At 39.4% G+C, this 16,254-nt stretch overlaps 1 protein-coding gene across 1 annotated transcript; it reads right to left on the reverse strand.

The window, feature by feature from the left end:
- Nucleotides 1-267: 267 nt before the first annotated feature.
- LOC131231280 (large ribosomal subunit protein eL29z-like) lies at nt 268-7,879 on the reverse strand. Its single transcript, XM_058227426.1, has 2 exons — nt 7,635-7,879; nt 268-514 (listed from the first exon to the last, which is right to left on the reverse strand). The coding sequence occupies exons 1-2, from the start codon at nt 7,734-7,736 to the stop codon at nt 434-436; spliced, it is 183 nt and encodes a 60-aa protein (XP_058083409.1). The 5' UTR covers nt 7,737-7,879; the 3' UTR covers nt 268-433.
- Nucleotides 7,880-16,254: the final 8,375 nt, after the last annotated feature.

The raw sequence follows: 16,254 nt of genomic DNA on the forward strand, positions 1-16,254 counted from the left end.
ATGAAATATGATCAAATTTCATGATATTTGGTGCAACCATGTGCCCTAAATAAACCTTCATTTTGGTTTTGATAATTTTTAAGCAACTATATTCAATAGTGCTTTCCCCCAAACCTCCAATTGTCCTTTGTCTTCTCCTAGACCTCTAAATGGAGCCAAAATGTATTTACAAAAAATTTTAAAAAGAAAGCAATATTAAGGATAAAATGAAAAACTAAGCCTAACCTCATAAAAATCCAACATTTTTAAAATGGCAACCACCATGAATAATCATTCAAAAATATCAACTACTTGCACATTGATGTATTCAAAACAAAGCGCATAAAAATTCATTGTCGACATCAGACAAAGAATTAGTCTAGCAATGAAATGAGATCATTCATAAAACCAAACCCAATCTAAGAAATCCAAACCAAGCATACTCTCATTCTCTCTACTCTTCCTCCTCTGATGCTCCATTATTCTTGTTATGCTTCCTAGCATACCTTTGGTTCCTCAGGAACTTTGGGTCCATCTAACAAAAAACAAACATAAATCTGAAAAATAAAAGCATGCAAAGCATAGAAAACGACTGACAAAAGACTACGAAAGAAAAGGCCAATGCCGAGCGCACAAACATATGAAAAACATAAGCTGCCAACAGAAAACATAGGAAAACAAAACCTACGAAAATTTTAAAATAGAAATCAATGAAGAAACAAAAATCCAAAAAATGAGGCCAACTTAAGTCCATCACCCCATGAACCATGCATAGTTGATGAATTCATTTTGTTTATGTGGTAACTCAAGCTCATCCAATGTGTGTCGCCCATGGGGCCACCACATCCAGAGAAGTTGGGATGATCAAAATGTCCTACTATGGTGCCAACCATTCCAAATGGATCACAATCCATTTTGATCATGTTCTAACCCAAGCTCATCCAATGTGGGATGGTAACCATCCTCTTATGGTGCTATTGTTGTGGGCCACAATCCAAAAATCACAAAGAATGGATGCATATAACCATTGGTATACATAGATACATCTAAACATCAATTTGTGTAGTTGAATAGACCATTAGAAGAGAAAGAAAAAAAACTTTTTAATGATTAATATTCTAACCCTATGGTGTTATTCTTGTTGGACCACGTGGATGCTCACAAAGTTGCGTACCACACATGTTGTCTCATACGTGTGGTGTTGCACATAATATACAAGTCGTGCAATGTTGGACTACTTGTATTGTAACTTATCTGTCAAGCACATGGCAAAGGCATACGTGTTGTGTTACACATAATATGCAAGTCGTGCAATGTTAGACTAGTTGTATTGTAACTTATTTGTCAAGCACATGGCAAGGGGTGGGGGTAGTAGACAATATTAGAGAGCTTAAGATAGCTGGTGACACATGTAGCATAACAACATATGCATACCTATTAATGCATGTTGAACAGGGAGCAATGGAACATAATAGGGAGGTTAAGATGGTTGGTGACACAAGTAGCATTACAACATGTAACGCCCCGAATCTTCAGGACCCGAGTATATGACTCTTTTCCCAAAAACCCGAGTGTTAACCTTAAAGGATGGTCAAATTCGAGTGTACATTTTTTTTTTCTTTTATCAGTCAAAATAAGCAGATGAGCGTAATATAGACAAATCAACATAAAGGAAAATTTCATTATCATTCAAATGTACAAGAAGCTGCCCATAATGACTTATACAAACCAATGTCTCTACATTAACAATTACAAGATTTACATACATGAGAAATATATAATGAAAGCCGCAAGGTCGCGCAACTTCCTTAACAGGTACAACCATGCATCCTTGATCATCATAACGGCTCCTCATCAGTCTAAACCTGAAAATCACTTAAGCCACCTGTGCTACCTATACGGTTATATATTTGATGGATGAGTGGCCAACTTAGTGTAAATTCCCCTCAAGATGACACGCCACCACATTGGATAAGCATAGTTATAAAACAAAGCATTCAAAACAATACACGATGCAGGTCTTATTATGTGCATAGATGCGTGAATGCAATCATTACTCCGGGGATGCTCATCCGTGCGGACAGTAGGCTCGTCACCCATGCAATCATCGACCCGGGAAAAACATCCAAACGGTCTGTGCCCCGGGAAAAACATCCAGACAGGCAAATATGTACGTCACATACGATAGCAATAGATGCTAGTTTGTGCCATGTATGCTTGATTAGCTAACTCATTATTAGTCCAATTACAACCAGCAGGTTTAATAAGCTCAAAGGTCACTACGGGGAGCTCAGAGCCCAGCGTAGGCCGACGGCTCGGGCATAGTGTCCCATGACCACCATCCCCGGCCTATGAGGCTACCACCTTGAGATATTTAATGAAAACTCGTTGACTAGTGGCCAATCATATTACAGTATATGGAGCTTACCATTACATGGTTGCACAGTATAAAACATCGAACTCATATAAGAAAAATATTAGAACAAAGTCACATAAGGCGATATCAAAGTAGGTCACATAGGATGAGTATCAAAACCATGAGATAAAAGACCATCCTTGAAAACCATTGGACACAACAACCCTAAATGATAGGCCCACATCAATGATCAATTTAAACCACCATTCAATAACCACTAAGCCGAAGGTCCATTACAATCACAATCAGTCGGGTTACATCGCAAATATGGGTGTACATTTATAGGTGGGGGTTTCCCACTGATGTACCAGCTTAAGTTCCATAAGCCATCCGCAAATAATCCACAAGCATGAATAAATATGCAGGATAAACATTAAGCATGTAATGTAGCAATTTAATTCCAACAATTAACATATGTGACTACGAAATGGAGATATCAATAATAAATTAAAATAAAAACTATAACTTAAGCTAACACGCAGCTATGTCTTCCTTACCTCTTCTTGCACCAACACAAAAAAAAAAAAAAAAAAAAAAAAAAAAAAAAAATGTCGTTTCTGTCCAAGCTCGAACCCATCTGTCAAATGACGCTGGAGCTTCACTTTCTCTCTTCCACAAGCATCGTGTGGGAAGATTAGGCGCTCCAGCACCATCGATTCCAAGGAAGGAGCCTTCGTTGGGAGGCCGCCATTAGAGCCGGTCATTTCCCTTGTTCAAAATCGCACCAGGTCTAATTTGGGTCAAACGATTGTGACTGAGACCGTGCATTGCAAAAGTCTGAAGAGAGAGAGAGGGAGAAGGAACAGAAAAGGAAAAGAATGAGAGAAACAGAAAGGTTGGTGCATTGCTGCATCAACTCGGGCCGAGCTGAGCTACTGGACCGAGTTAGGCAAGTCGGGCCACTGTCTGACTGCATCGGGCATGCGTTTGGATCGGTCCAAACGTTTATGGAGTTCCAGCATGGTTGGGGAAGAAGAGAGAGGGAGGAATGGAAGAAAAATCAAAGAGAAGAGAGGAGAAGGAGCAGGGCGATCTGGCCCAAACCGAGTCGACTCGGCTGGAACTGAGTCAACCCAGCTTAAGCCGACTCCAGCTGGGTCAGGTTGGACCTGATCTGATTTGGGTTAGCCTAGGCGAGGAAAGAAGATGGGAGAGACAAGCGGCGGTGAGTCGAGTTGACTCAACTGAGTCGACTAGGTGAGCCATATTTCCTTTCCATATAAAGATTATTTCGAGAATATTGATCGTCATTAGATTTATTAATATTAAACATGATTAACCATTAATAAACTACCTATACTATATTAGTTACAATGGTTAAATATAAGTGCTTCATTTGTCACTCCTAAACATTGTTATGGATAGCCATCACCACACCGCTTACGTTAATATTAGAAACTACTATTAAATGATATTAGTATGACACCCATCACTTGAAATATATTACCATTAATAATAGATTTTAATATTTGTTACCATTGTAATACTTGTTACTACCATGATCGCAAGTATTAATCATATATATCATCAACTATGAATGGTGACTAACCATATTATTACATTTTGCTAAAAATTATACACATATTATAGTTCAACCCCTAGGACTAAACCCTAAAAGCCTAAGCAATCCAAATCCTAGGTTAAGACCTTAACCCTAAGTAGTGTGTTAGGGTTGGATCTAACTGTAGAACCTTATAATTCATGATAAATCATAGTATCCATTATCATGACTAGAATTGATAGTTATGATTTAAAATCATTAGAGAGTATTATCATTTCCCTTATGGGATTAGTCAGATATTTGTTAATATAATTATTAGCGTTAGTCCTTATCGTACTATCATTAGAAAATATCCTATTATTATTATTTATAGTATCTAAGAGAATTATTAGTAATTATAAAGATGTTAGATAATGTCGATACTTTCAAACGTGAACTTATGAACCATCGTTAATACTAGCGATGGATTAATACTCCTATTATAAATATTCTTATTATTCGATCCATTGTACAATACTAATAATAATAATAGTAATAACTTAAGATTTAAATCCTAGCATCTAAGTATTTAACTAAACCCTAGGATGAAGCCCTAATTTCATGTTAAAACCCTAAAAATAAATAATTCAAACCCTAGGTTGTATAAATCTTGACTATAAATACTTGGTAGAACATTGATCTCATGTGCAAATTCACAATCCATGATAGGATTCAATCCTAAGCGTGCACACGTTTCCTAGCAACGTCAGTTGGCGATTCGATACATAAGGTGATGATTCTTCCTCTTGAGCTTTCCATTTTCCCATTAGCTTAAGTTATAGTTTTTATTTTAATTTATTATTGATATCTCCATTTCATAGTTACATGTGTTAATTGTTGAAATTAAATTGTTACATTACATGCTTAATGTTTATCCTGCATATTTATTCATGCTTGTGGATTATTTGCGGATTGCTTATGGAACTTAAACTGGTACATCAGTGAGAAACCCCCACCTATAAATGTACACCCATACTTGGGATGTAATCCGACTGGTTGTGATTGTAATGGACCTTCGGCTTAGTGGTTATTGAATGGTGGTTTAAATTGACCATTGATGTGGGCCTACCATCTAGGGTTGTTGTGTCCAATGGTTTTCAAGGATGGTCTTTTATCGCATAGTTTTGATACTCGTCCTATGTAACCTACTTTAATATCGCCCTATGTGGCTTTGTTCTAATATTTTCCCTATATGGGTTCGACGTTTTATACTGTGCAACCATGTGATGGTAAGCCTCATATACTGTAATATGATTGGCTACTAGTCGACAGGTTTTCATTAAATATCCCAAGGTGGTAGCCTCATGGGCCGGGAACGGTGGTCATATGACACTATGCCCGAGCTGTTGGCCTACACTGGGCTCTGAGTTTTAAGCTTATTAAACATGCTGGTTGTAATTGGACTAATAACAGGTTGGTTAATCATGCATATATGGCACAGATCAGCATCTATTGCTATCGTAAGTGATGTACGTATTTGCCTGTCTGGATATTTTTCCCAGAGCACAGACCGTCTGAATGTTTTTCTCGAGTCGATGATTACATGGGTGACGAGCCCACTGTCCGCACGGATGAGCATTCCCAGGGCGATGATTGCATTCACGCATCCATGCACATAATAAGACCTGCATCGTGTATTGTTTTGAATGCTTTGTTTTATAACTATACTTACCTAATGTGGCGGTGTGTAATCTTGAAAGGAATTCACACTGAGTTGGTCACTCATCCATCAAATATATAACCGTACAGGTAGCACCGGTGGCTTAAGTGATTTTCAGGTTCAAACTGATGAGGAGCTGTTATGATGATCAAGGATGCATGGGTGTACCTGTTAATTAAGTTACGCGACCTTGCAGCTTTCGTTATATATTTCTTTTATATTTCTCATATATGTATATCTTGTAATTGTTAATGTAGAGACATTGGTTTGTATAAGTCATTATCGGCAGCTTCTTGTACATTTGAATGATAATGAAATTTTCATTTATGTCGATTTGTCCATACTACGCTCATCTGCTTACTCTAACTGATAAAAGAAAAAAAAAATGTACACTCGAATTTGACCATTATTTAAGGTTAACACTCGGATTTTTGGGAAACGAATTGTATACTCGGGTCTTGAAGATTCGGGGCGTTACACAACATGTGCACATCAATTGATGCATGTGAAATGCTTGAAGATTGTTGGTGGCATGTGGTCTGCATAGGGGCTTAAGTATGGACAGTCGCACGTGTAGAACAAGACACACATGAGATGCATGTGTGCAGAATATTATGTTCCTACATGCACCATACAAGGCTTTTAACGGGTAGTCTATTTGACCCTTCTAGCAAGAATAAACTATCCTTGCTTAGCAATCATATTTTGAGTACATGATATACTCATTTTCCTCATTTTATGTGGAAAAAAAACAAAAAAGAGCTTGACAATCCATGCAATTGTTGCATATGCAAGACAACTCGTGCAATACATGACTTTGTGAGTATCCAAACAGCCCCATACAAGTGGATACGTCTAAACCCTGATTATTGGTTCAAACAACCCTTTTCGAAGTATGCAAGTTATGTAATATTTCAAAAAGGTTACATTACGACCATTACATAATGGTAACGACAATGCCCGCTACATGATATAGGACGATAACACCTGATTTGAAATTTTATTTTAAAAAAAAAAAAAAGGGGGCCATAAAAGGCCAATAATTTTTTCCTTTAAAAAAGCTTTTTTTAGCACAGTTCTAAAACTCACTAACTCAACTTGAACTCAGGCAAGTCAACTCAACTTGGTGAGATTTTGAATCATCACTGGGAAACCTGGTCATGGTTGTGACTCGACGTGACTTAGGAAGACCCATCCAGTCCAATCAACGCAAGGCGACTCGCAATGAGTCAGTGACTCAAATCCAGTAGTAACCCGGTGAATCGTGCTGTATCAACAGTAAAATGCAAAAGCATAATGGACAAGTTAAACCCATTATTCCTGCCATAGATGAGACCACTTAACTACTGCATTAAGTGGCGTGTTGCTATTAGTTTAGCTTTTTCTTTGTTTCTTATACTATTTCTAACCAATTCAGATATTATCTACCATTCCTAATATTTTTAATTTATAAATTATTAAATATCAAGTCGGGCCAGATAAAGCTTTAGTGGTTTTGAACTTGGTAAGAGAACTGCACAGGTATGCCAATCCTAGCCCTCCACTAAGCACAGCCTTCGAACAAAATAAAACATGGTCAATGGTCCACATTGAAAAGGAGAAATATCCAATGATCCGAATCGTCGCATCGCCCAAACAATGTGGTTTCTCTAACGTGGGCCATCCAAAGTGGGGCACACAACACAATGGGTCCCAATTCACCAACCATACAAAAACATCTAAGTGGCTGGAAAGTAACTAAAACCAGCTCATCAATACAAATCAGAAAAGGTCCTCCCAAAATCTGTTCTTCCACTTTTACCTTTCAAAAATGGGAATTTTTCAATGGAAAATGTAGGTAGAAAAAAGGTCGTGGATTAAGTTAGCGTACGACCGGTTGTAGATAATCATTCTCAGCCAAAATTCATGATAAATGCAAAATCCAGCAATAAATTTCAAGAAAAAACAAAACCGAAATCCCAGAAAATGACATAAAATAGAAAAAAAAATACAGAATGAAACGAAATTTTTTTCAAAAGATAAAAGAAAGAATCAAATACCCCTTTGGTTGAAGTGTGCCTGTGCTTCCTGGGCTTCTTGATCCCGTTCTTGTGGGCCTTGTATGACTGGTTATGGGCCGTATGATTCTTCGATTTCGCCATTTCTCTGGGACGGAAAAAAAAAAAAAAAAGGAAAGAAGGAAAATAAGTGCGTTTTCAGCACAAAAAGGGAAGATTAGAGAACGATTTCTGGGTTTTATTGAAGATTGTGAGAGGAAATTTTCAAATTTGAAAGAAATAAGAAAACAGAGAAATGATAAGGATTGATACCTGGAAGAGAGAGAGGAACAGAGAGAGAGAGAGAGGCGGCCCTAACAGTATATTGGGGTTAGGGTTTTGATGGTAACAGAGATGAGATTTTGCAAGTCCTGCGCGTATACGGATACAGAATCTACTCGCGCTGCTCGCACGTGTAACAAGCAGACAGCACACGTTTGCAAGATTCGAGTGGACGCGGATTCCTCGGGAGTCGCAAGCCCACCGTGATGTTTGTGACAAATCCACCCCGTCCATCCACTTTACCACCTCAATTTTTTACATTAGACACCTTATTTCATGACATTATAACAAAAGTGAGGTGGATCCAAGACTCGTGGTGGGCCACACGAGAGGAAACGGTGTGGATTGAAAGGCCACTATTGACGCGTTCGAGAGTACAGGAATTTTGTATCAGGCCATGTTTTGTTGTATTTTTAGTTCAGCCAATGGAATAACTGTTTGGGTGGCATATAAAGAAATAATTAACACTGCATGTGCTTGCTTTTTATGTGTTTTTTTTTTTATATTATTAAAAACTTATGTTATAAAAGAGAGTTTTGGATAAAAACACTCTTAATTTTCAGATAAAAAAATCTAAAACAGTAAAAGTATTTTTATATTTATTAATTTATCCATACAAGTATAGATCTAGATTGGTAAGATAGGTTTGCTCCGTCAAAAAACAAGAAAGTGGATGAAGGGTCACGTCTATAGTAACAAATTACCCGCATATAAATGTGTCGGTGGACCCAAGAACATTTCAATGATAATCATTTCATTCCCCACTTTTTTCCCTCGTGTGGACCACTTTAGTTTTGTATCAACTTTAAATTTTTATGTCAGATCCAAATGAGAAATGACAAAATGGATAAACGAGGTGGATTTCTCAAAAACATAACTGTGAACCCACCTAGCTTTGGATTACAGAAACTCGTGCTACACCCTAACCTTTGCATCCGATCACAGCCTTACCCAACATGGTATGGCCCTTGCCGTGGGGCCCACCTTGATGTATTTATTTTATATCCATGCCATCCATCCGGTTTCCATATCATTTCAGATCCCACCCTAATGCGGGCCCCATGGTAAGGGCCGCACCATCTCGGGTGACACTGGGGCCGCACCTAAGTCAAGGTCGGCCCCACAGTAAGGGCCGTCTTGGATGAGGCCAGGCTGCACTCAATCCGCTCTCGATACGAGGCTGGTCATGCATGAATGCCGATTCGCTAGTGACGCTGCCACCAGCCCAGTGGCTAGTTGTCAGTGCTACGTGGACCGTACCATGAAGCATGTGTTTTATCCACGCCTTCCATCCATTTTAAAAGATAATTTTAAGGCTTTATTCCAAAATTGCAATAGATTTAAATCTCATTTGGACCACACCAGGTGAATAGGTGAAAACAATATTGATTGAATGTCCACTTTTAAAAACCTCCTAGGGCCCACTGTAATGTTTATTTAACATATAACCTATTGATTAGGTCATCCAGACTTGGATAGAGGTAAAAAATATATATCAGATTAATCCAAAACTTTTGTGGCTGCGAAGAAGTTTTTAATGGTGGGTGTTCAATCAACACTCTGCGGTCCACTTGAGATTTAGATCAACCTCATTTTTAGAATCATACAATAAAATGATCTGGAAGAATGGGTGGACCGCATGGATGAAACACATACATCATGGTGGGGCCCACAGAGCACAGACCACTAGCCATTGGCTAGCGGCAGGGTGAGTAGACGATCCGTTTCCGTCATGCAGGGGGCATGAACGTGCTTGTAACGTGCACAGAACGTCTTGGCATATACGCATAAAATCCGCCGCGTCCATCAAGTACAACACACTAGTATGGTATTTATCCTAAGAAAAACAGGTATATTCAACACTCTGGTAAGCCACGCCATAGACTTATATCTACAACATCTAAATCATGGAGTATGGCCTACCCGAGTTTTAAAATACATACTGTGATTTGTGTGTAATTCTTTAATCCCAACAAAGCACATTGGATGAATGGATTGGATTTTGTGTAGGCCCTGTACAACACATCAGTGTTTGTGTTTGGGTCCTTATAAAAGAGGGGTTGTTGGATGAAAATTCGTTTTTCAAATGTTTAATTGATTATCTCTCTTCAAAGTTACATTTTTCATCTTTTGCAGTTACACGAACACAGACATACATTCCTTCGGTGATAGAATCCAATTTTGAATTCCCACCACCCTTATTGTAACCTTGAATTTGTGATAGTGTTTATATGATTCAAAGTAAAACTTGGGAGGAACCCAAAAAATTAATAATAAAATATCTATCATGGCTTGCAAGACAATAGTTAAAGAAAATGTCGACTATCATTAATAAATAAATATTATATATATATATATATATAGAGAGAGAGAGAGAGAGAGAGAGAGAGGAAAGTATTCAAATATTTCAGTATTTCAGTATGGTTTTTACCATATATCAACTTAAGAAAAAGGGAACAGGCTTGTTGGGTTCTTACTCTTGCCCAGGTGCAGAACTCACAACAGTTTCAACACCGGTTAAGGGTTCAAGCACCCATAAGAGGTGAAATCCCACTACAATATGAGTGTGTGGGTGCGTGGGTGGGGGATGTGTGTGCCTGTGAAAAAAAAAAAAAAAATTAGAAACTTGAACTTTAATCTAATAATGCACGATAAATCACTAGACCCATAGTTTTAAGTACCAACCTCTCATTCACCATCTTTCCTAAATAAGTTGAGGGAATTGATAAATGGATTTCTTCAATGGATTCTTTTCATAACTTATTTTAGCACATGGAGGGAAAAAGTAGGAATTTGTCAAACAATATTTATTTGATAATTTGGTAGAGTGGTGGATGTGGTGTAAATAGGTATGGGTGACTCAATAGGGTAACTTGACTTGATTGACAATACAGTCTAGATTTTAACTTGTTGAGAAGTGGAGCCACATCTAGAGCTGCGCATGACCAGTCGTGGAACCTGCTCCACCGGTTGTGGCCCCTTGCTCAACCGGTTGTGGAATGGCTCAACTTAAAGTCCAGCGAATATTAGTTTTTGGTTTCGAGGTGCTCGACTGGTCGTGGCCCATGCTCAACCGGTCGTGGGGTCCGCTCGACCGATCGTGCAGTCTGCTCGACCGGTCGTAGTTACGCAAATTCATTTTCGAATCTGATGCGGACTGCGGATTTCTGTGTCGCCTTTCGCATGAGTGCAAAAGGGAAGTTGTCAAAACTATAAATTGGGGTCCCTAGGGCTATTCTAGGGTTAAGGTGAATATTGAAAAATATTTCTAAGGTGTGGGCAAGGGATTTTCTATGTTCTTCCAAGGGAGAGGTTAGTATATTGCCTTGTAATCTTCGTTTGTCTTCATAGTGGAAGTTTGCATCCGTGGTTTTTTACCCTAGTTTGGGATTTTTCCACATATATCTTATCTTGTGGTTTGTTTGGATTACTTTGATCTGTTTCTAGTTTATATTTCTTCTTATTTATCGTTTGTGGGTGAGGCCTGAGATTAGATCTAGGCTCACTGCGTTGTTGTCGTACTGCGCAACAACTGGTATCAGAGCTATTGGTTTAGTTTTACTGGGAGCGATGACGAAAGAAGGGAAAACTAGAATTGAGAAGTTTGATGGTTCAAACTTTACCTTCTGGAAGATGCAGATGGAGGATTATTTGTATCAAGACCTCTATATTCCTCTAGGAGGAAAAGAGAAGAAACCAGAAAAGATGACAGATAATGAATGGTTTTTACTGGATAGGAAGGCTTTAGGAACGATCCGACTCTCTTTGTCTAAGAGCGTCGCCTTCAACATATCTAAGGTGAAAACTACAAAAGAATTAATGGAAGCCCTAGCCACCATGTATGAAAAGCCCTCAGCATCCAACAAGGTTCATCTTATGAGACAGTTATTCAACATAAAGATGTCAGATGGTGGGAGCGTGGTTGAACATCTAAATAAGTTCAATACAGTCACGAGCCAGTTGGAATCCGTTGGCATTATTTTTGAGGATGAGGTCAGAGTGTTATTGATCTTATCCAGTTTGTCAGACAGATGGGATGGTCTGGTGATTACTCTGAGCAATTCTTCAGGGTCGACAAAACTGAATTTTGATGATGTGGCTGGTCTAATTCTCAGCGAAGAATCTAAAAGAAAGGCATCAGGAGTTTCAGGGGATTCAGGGAATGCTCTAAACGTTGGAAGAAGAGGAAGATCGCTGGACAAAGAAGGCAATAAACACGAACGTTCTAAGTCGAGGAAGAAGTCTAAGGGACCGAAAGACAAAGACGGGTGTTGGCAATGTGGCAAGAAGGGGCATGTGAAACGTGATTATAGAGCGCTCAAGAAATAAGAAGGAAGCTCTCAAGGTGGGAAGGATTCAGTGAATCTATCTGAGGAGAGTGACACAGAAGCGTTAATCTTGTCTCTTGATGCGAAGAATGAGTCTTAGGTTATAGACTTGGGTGCTTCGTTTCATGCCACTTCATGTAAGGAAGTTCTGCGTGATTATATGTCAAATGACTCTGAGAGAGTCTACCTGGGTGATGACGAGCTGTGCAGTATTGTTGGAAAGGGGGACGTTCATGTCAATCAGAAAGACGGAATGGTTTTTTAATTGAAAGATGTCAGACATGTACCGAGTTTGAAACGTAACTTAATCTCAGCGGGGCAGTTGGCAGATACCGGTTATGTGACGATATTCACTAGTGATTCCTGGAAGATCACAAAATGTGCCTTAGTGATATCTCGAGGCAAAAAGGAAGGTACTTTGTACGTGACTTTAGGATCGTATAGTTCACTCGCAGTCGCATCAACTGGAGTGAATGGGCAGTTATGGCATCAGAGGTTGGGACATATGAGTGAGAAAGGGATGAAAGTACTATTGTCAAAGGGGAAGATACCAAGGTTAAAGTCTATTGACTTGGAATTCTGCGAGGACTGCGTGTATGGTAAGCAGAAGAGAGTGAGCTTCAAAAAGACGGGACGCGCTCCAAAGACGCATCTGTTGGAGCTTGTACATACTGATGTGTGGGGACCGACACAGATGTTATCTCTTGGTAGTTCACGTTATTTTGTTTCCTTTATTGATGATACTGGTAGAAAACTGTGGGTTTATTTCTTAAAGTATAAATCTGATGTATTTAACGTATTTAAGAAGTGGAAAGTTATGATAAAAAACGAGAGAAGTGAAATAGTAAAATGTCTCAGATCTGATAATGGGGGAGAATACTGTGATAAGAGATTTGAGGAGTATTGTGCAGCAAATGGAATCAAACATCAAAAAATGATTACAGGGACACCACAGCAGAATGGTGTGGCTAAGCGCATTAACAGGACCATCCTTGAGCGCGCCAAGAGCATGAGGTTACATGCAGGGTTGCCCAAGACCTTTTGGGCAGATGCTATAAATACCGCCACATATCTCATCAATATAAGTCCCTCAGCACCATTGGATGGTGGGCTACCAGAATAAATGTGGACTGGAAAAGAAGTGAACCTTGCATATCTCAGAGTGTTCAGTTGCACTTCATATGTTCACATTGATGCAGAACACAGAAACAAGCTAGATGCGAAGTCCAGGTGCACATTTATAGGCTACGGGCAGCATGATTTTGGCTACAGGTTTTGGAATGCAGAAAATAGAAAAATCATCAGAAGCAAGGACGTAGTCTTCAATGAAAAAGTGATGCATAAGGACTGTGCAAGAAAATAAGGCCGAGAAAAAAGAATTCGTAGAGTTGGAAGAGTTACCGGACATGAGTGTTATAGCGCCACAGGATGATCATGTACAGGAGCATTATGAGACAGAGCCGCATACACCAGGTGTGAGGAGATCTACTCGGGGGAGAAGATCCACGGTTCGATACTCACCCTCCTTACATTATCTACTGCTAACAGATAATGATGAACCAGAGTGTGTTGAAGAGGCATTATAGTCGGATATACGGGTTAAGCGGGAGTAAGCCATGGATGAGGAGATGGACTCTCTTGAGTCTAATCGTACATGGGAGCTAGTCACTCTACCTAAGGGTAAAAAAACTCTTCATAACAAGCGGGTTTACAGATTAAAGGAGGAGCACGATGGTTCGAAACTGTATAAGGCCAGATTAGTTGTGAAAGGGTTTCAACAAAAGGCAGGCATCAATTTCACTGAAATATTTTCACCTGTGATGAAAATTTCTACGATTCGCATGGTCTTGAGTATAGTGGCTACAAAGGACTTACATCTAGAGCAGTTAGATATTAAGACAGCTTTTCTTCATGGGGACCCTGAAGAAGAGATATACATGCATTAGTCGACAGGATACGTGGCACCAGGAAAGGAGAACAAAGTGTGCAGACTGAAGAAGAGCTTATATGGTCTGAAGCAGGCCCCGAGGCAGTGGTACAAGAAGTTCGATAGTTTCATATCGAGAAACGGTTTTAGGAGATGTCATGCAGACCACTATTGTTACTTGAAGAAGTTTGATACGTCATACATCATCATTCTTCTGTACGTTGATGATATGCTTGTAGCTAGTTCAAGCATGAAAGACATCAGATCTCAAAAGACAACTGTCTAGAGAATTTGCCATGAAGGATTTAGGAGCTGCAAAACAAATCCTAGGCATGCGGATAAAGCGTGACAAGGAAAACAAAAAACTGATTTTGTTACAGGCAGAGTACATAACCAAGGTACTTGATCAATTCAATATGGGAGGTGCTAAGCCGGTTAGCACTCCATTAGCCAACCACTTCAAGCTATCTAAGGAGTAAAGTGCAAAGACGCAGGAGGAACGGGACTACATGGCTAAAGTCCCATACGCGTCTGCTATTGGGAGTCTCATGTATGTTATGGTGAGCACGAGACCAGACATTGCTCAAGCAGTGAGAGTTGTTAGAAAGTTCATGAACAACCCTAGGAAGGAACATTGGGAAGCTGTGAAGTGGATCCTTAGATATATACCTGGTAGGTACTAAGGATGTAGGGTTGTGCTATGGTGGAATAGAAATCAAGCTACAAGGCTACGTGGATTCAGATTTGATAGGAGATATCAACAACAGAAGAAGCACTACAGGTTATGTTTTTTCTCTAGGTAGTGCTGTAGTCAATTGGGTCTCTCCGTTACAGAAGATAGTATCTATTAGCACGACGGAAGCAGAATATGTTGCGGCTACAGAAGCGTGCAAGGAGATGGTGTGGATGCAAAGTTTTATGGAGGAATTGGGTAAGAAGCAAGCAGATTACAAGCTATACAGTGACAGTCAAAGTGCAATACACTTGGCTAAGAATTCAGCCTTTCATTCAAGGACCAAGCATATTGTCATTAGATATCACTTCATACGCTCGTTACTGGAAGATGGATCGATTGCTCTGGAGAAGATTCATACAAGTGAGAATCTTGCGGATATGCTGACCAAGGCGGTCACATGGGAGAAGTTGAAGCTCTGTTCAGCTTTGATTGGTCTTCAGGCTTGAAGACGGGGAGGTGGTGCACTCCGGATGAAGAAGACGATATTTATGGTGATGTGTCTCCAAGTAGGAGATTGTTGAAAAGTTGAGCCACATCTAGAGCCGCGCATGATCGGTCGTGACCTCCTGCTCGACCAGTCGTGGACTGGCTCGACTCAAAGTCCAGTAAGCATTAGTTTTTAGTTTCAAGTGCTCGACCAATCATGGCCCATGCTCGACCGGTCGTGGGGTCCGCTCGACCGGTCGTAGTTACGCAAATTCGTTTCCAAATCTGATGCAGACTGCGAATTTCTATGTCACCTTTCGCAGGGGTGTGAAAGAAAAGTTGTCAAAACTATAAATTGGGGTCCCTAGGGCTATTCTAGGGTTAAGGTGAATATTGAAAAATATTTCTAAGTTGTGGGCAAGGGATTTTCTATGTTCTTCCAAGGGAAAGGTTAGTATATTGCCTTGTAATCTTCGTTTATCTTTATAGTGGAAGTTTGCATCCGTGGTTTTTTACCTTAGTTTGGAGTTTTTCCATGTATATCTTGTCTTGTGGTTTGTTTGGATTGCTTTCATCTATTTCTAGTTTATATTTCTTCTTGTTTATCGTTTGTGGGTGAGGCATGAGATTGGATCTAGGCTCACTGCGTTGTTGGCGTACTGCGCAATAGAACTTTGGGTTCACCAAAAGCAATTCTAGGTCCAATTCCACCTAACTACTACATTTCTAATTTAAGCTCACCAAAAACAGTTGTAGGTGTTTAGAATCTGTCTCATGGTGGTAAAGTCAAATAATTGGTTTTAACTTTTCAAAATTCAAAATTCTTGTACCTCTGAAAGCTTCTTTTTTAAAAAAAAATAAAAAACTAATTTTTATTTTTGTCCTATATTGATTAGAGATGACAAAGTTTTGGGATTTACAAAA

The sequence above is a fragment of the Magnolia sinica genome, chromosome 17 (genome assembly GCF_029962835.1).
Source record: "Magnolia sinica isolate HGM2019 chromosome 17, MsV1, whole genome shotgun sequence".
Lineage (NCBI taxonomy): Eukaryota > Viridiplantae > Streptophyta > Magnoliopsida > Magnoliales > Magnoliaceae > Magnolia > Magnolia sinica.

Coding starts and splice junctions, on each gene's coding strand:
- LOC131231280 (XM_058227426.1), bottom strand. CDS start 7,736: ATGGCGAAATCGAAGAATCATACGGCCCATAACCAGTCATACAAGGCC. Junction 515..7,634: donor GGCACACTTCAACCAAAGGG/GTATTTGATTCT, acceptor GTTTTTTGTTAG/ATGGACCCAAAGTTCCTGAG.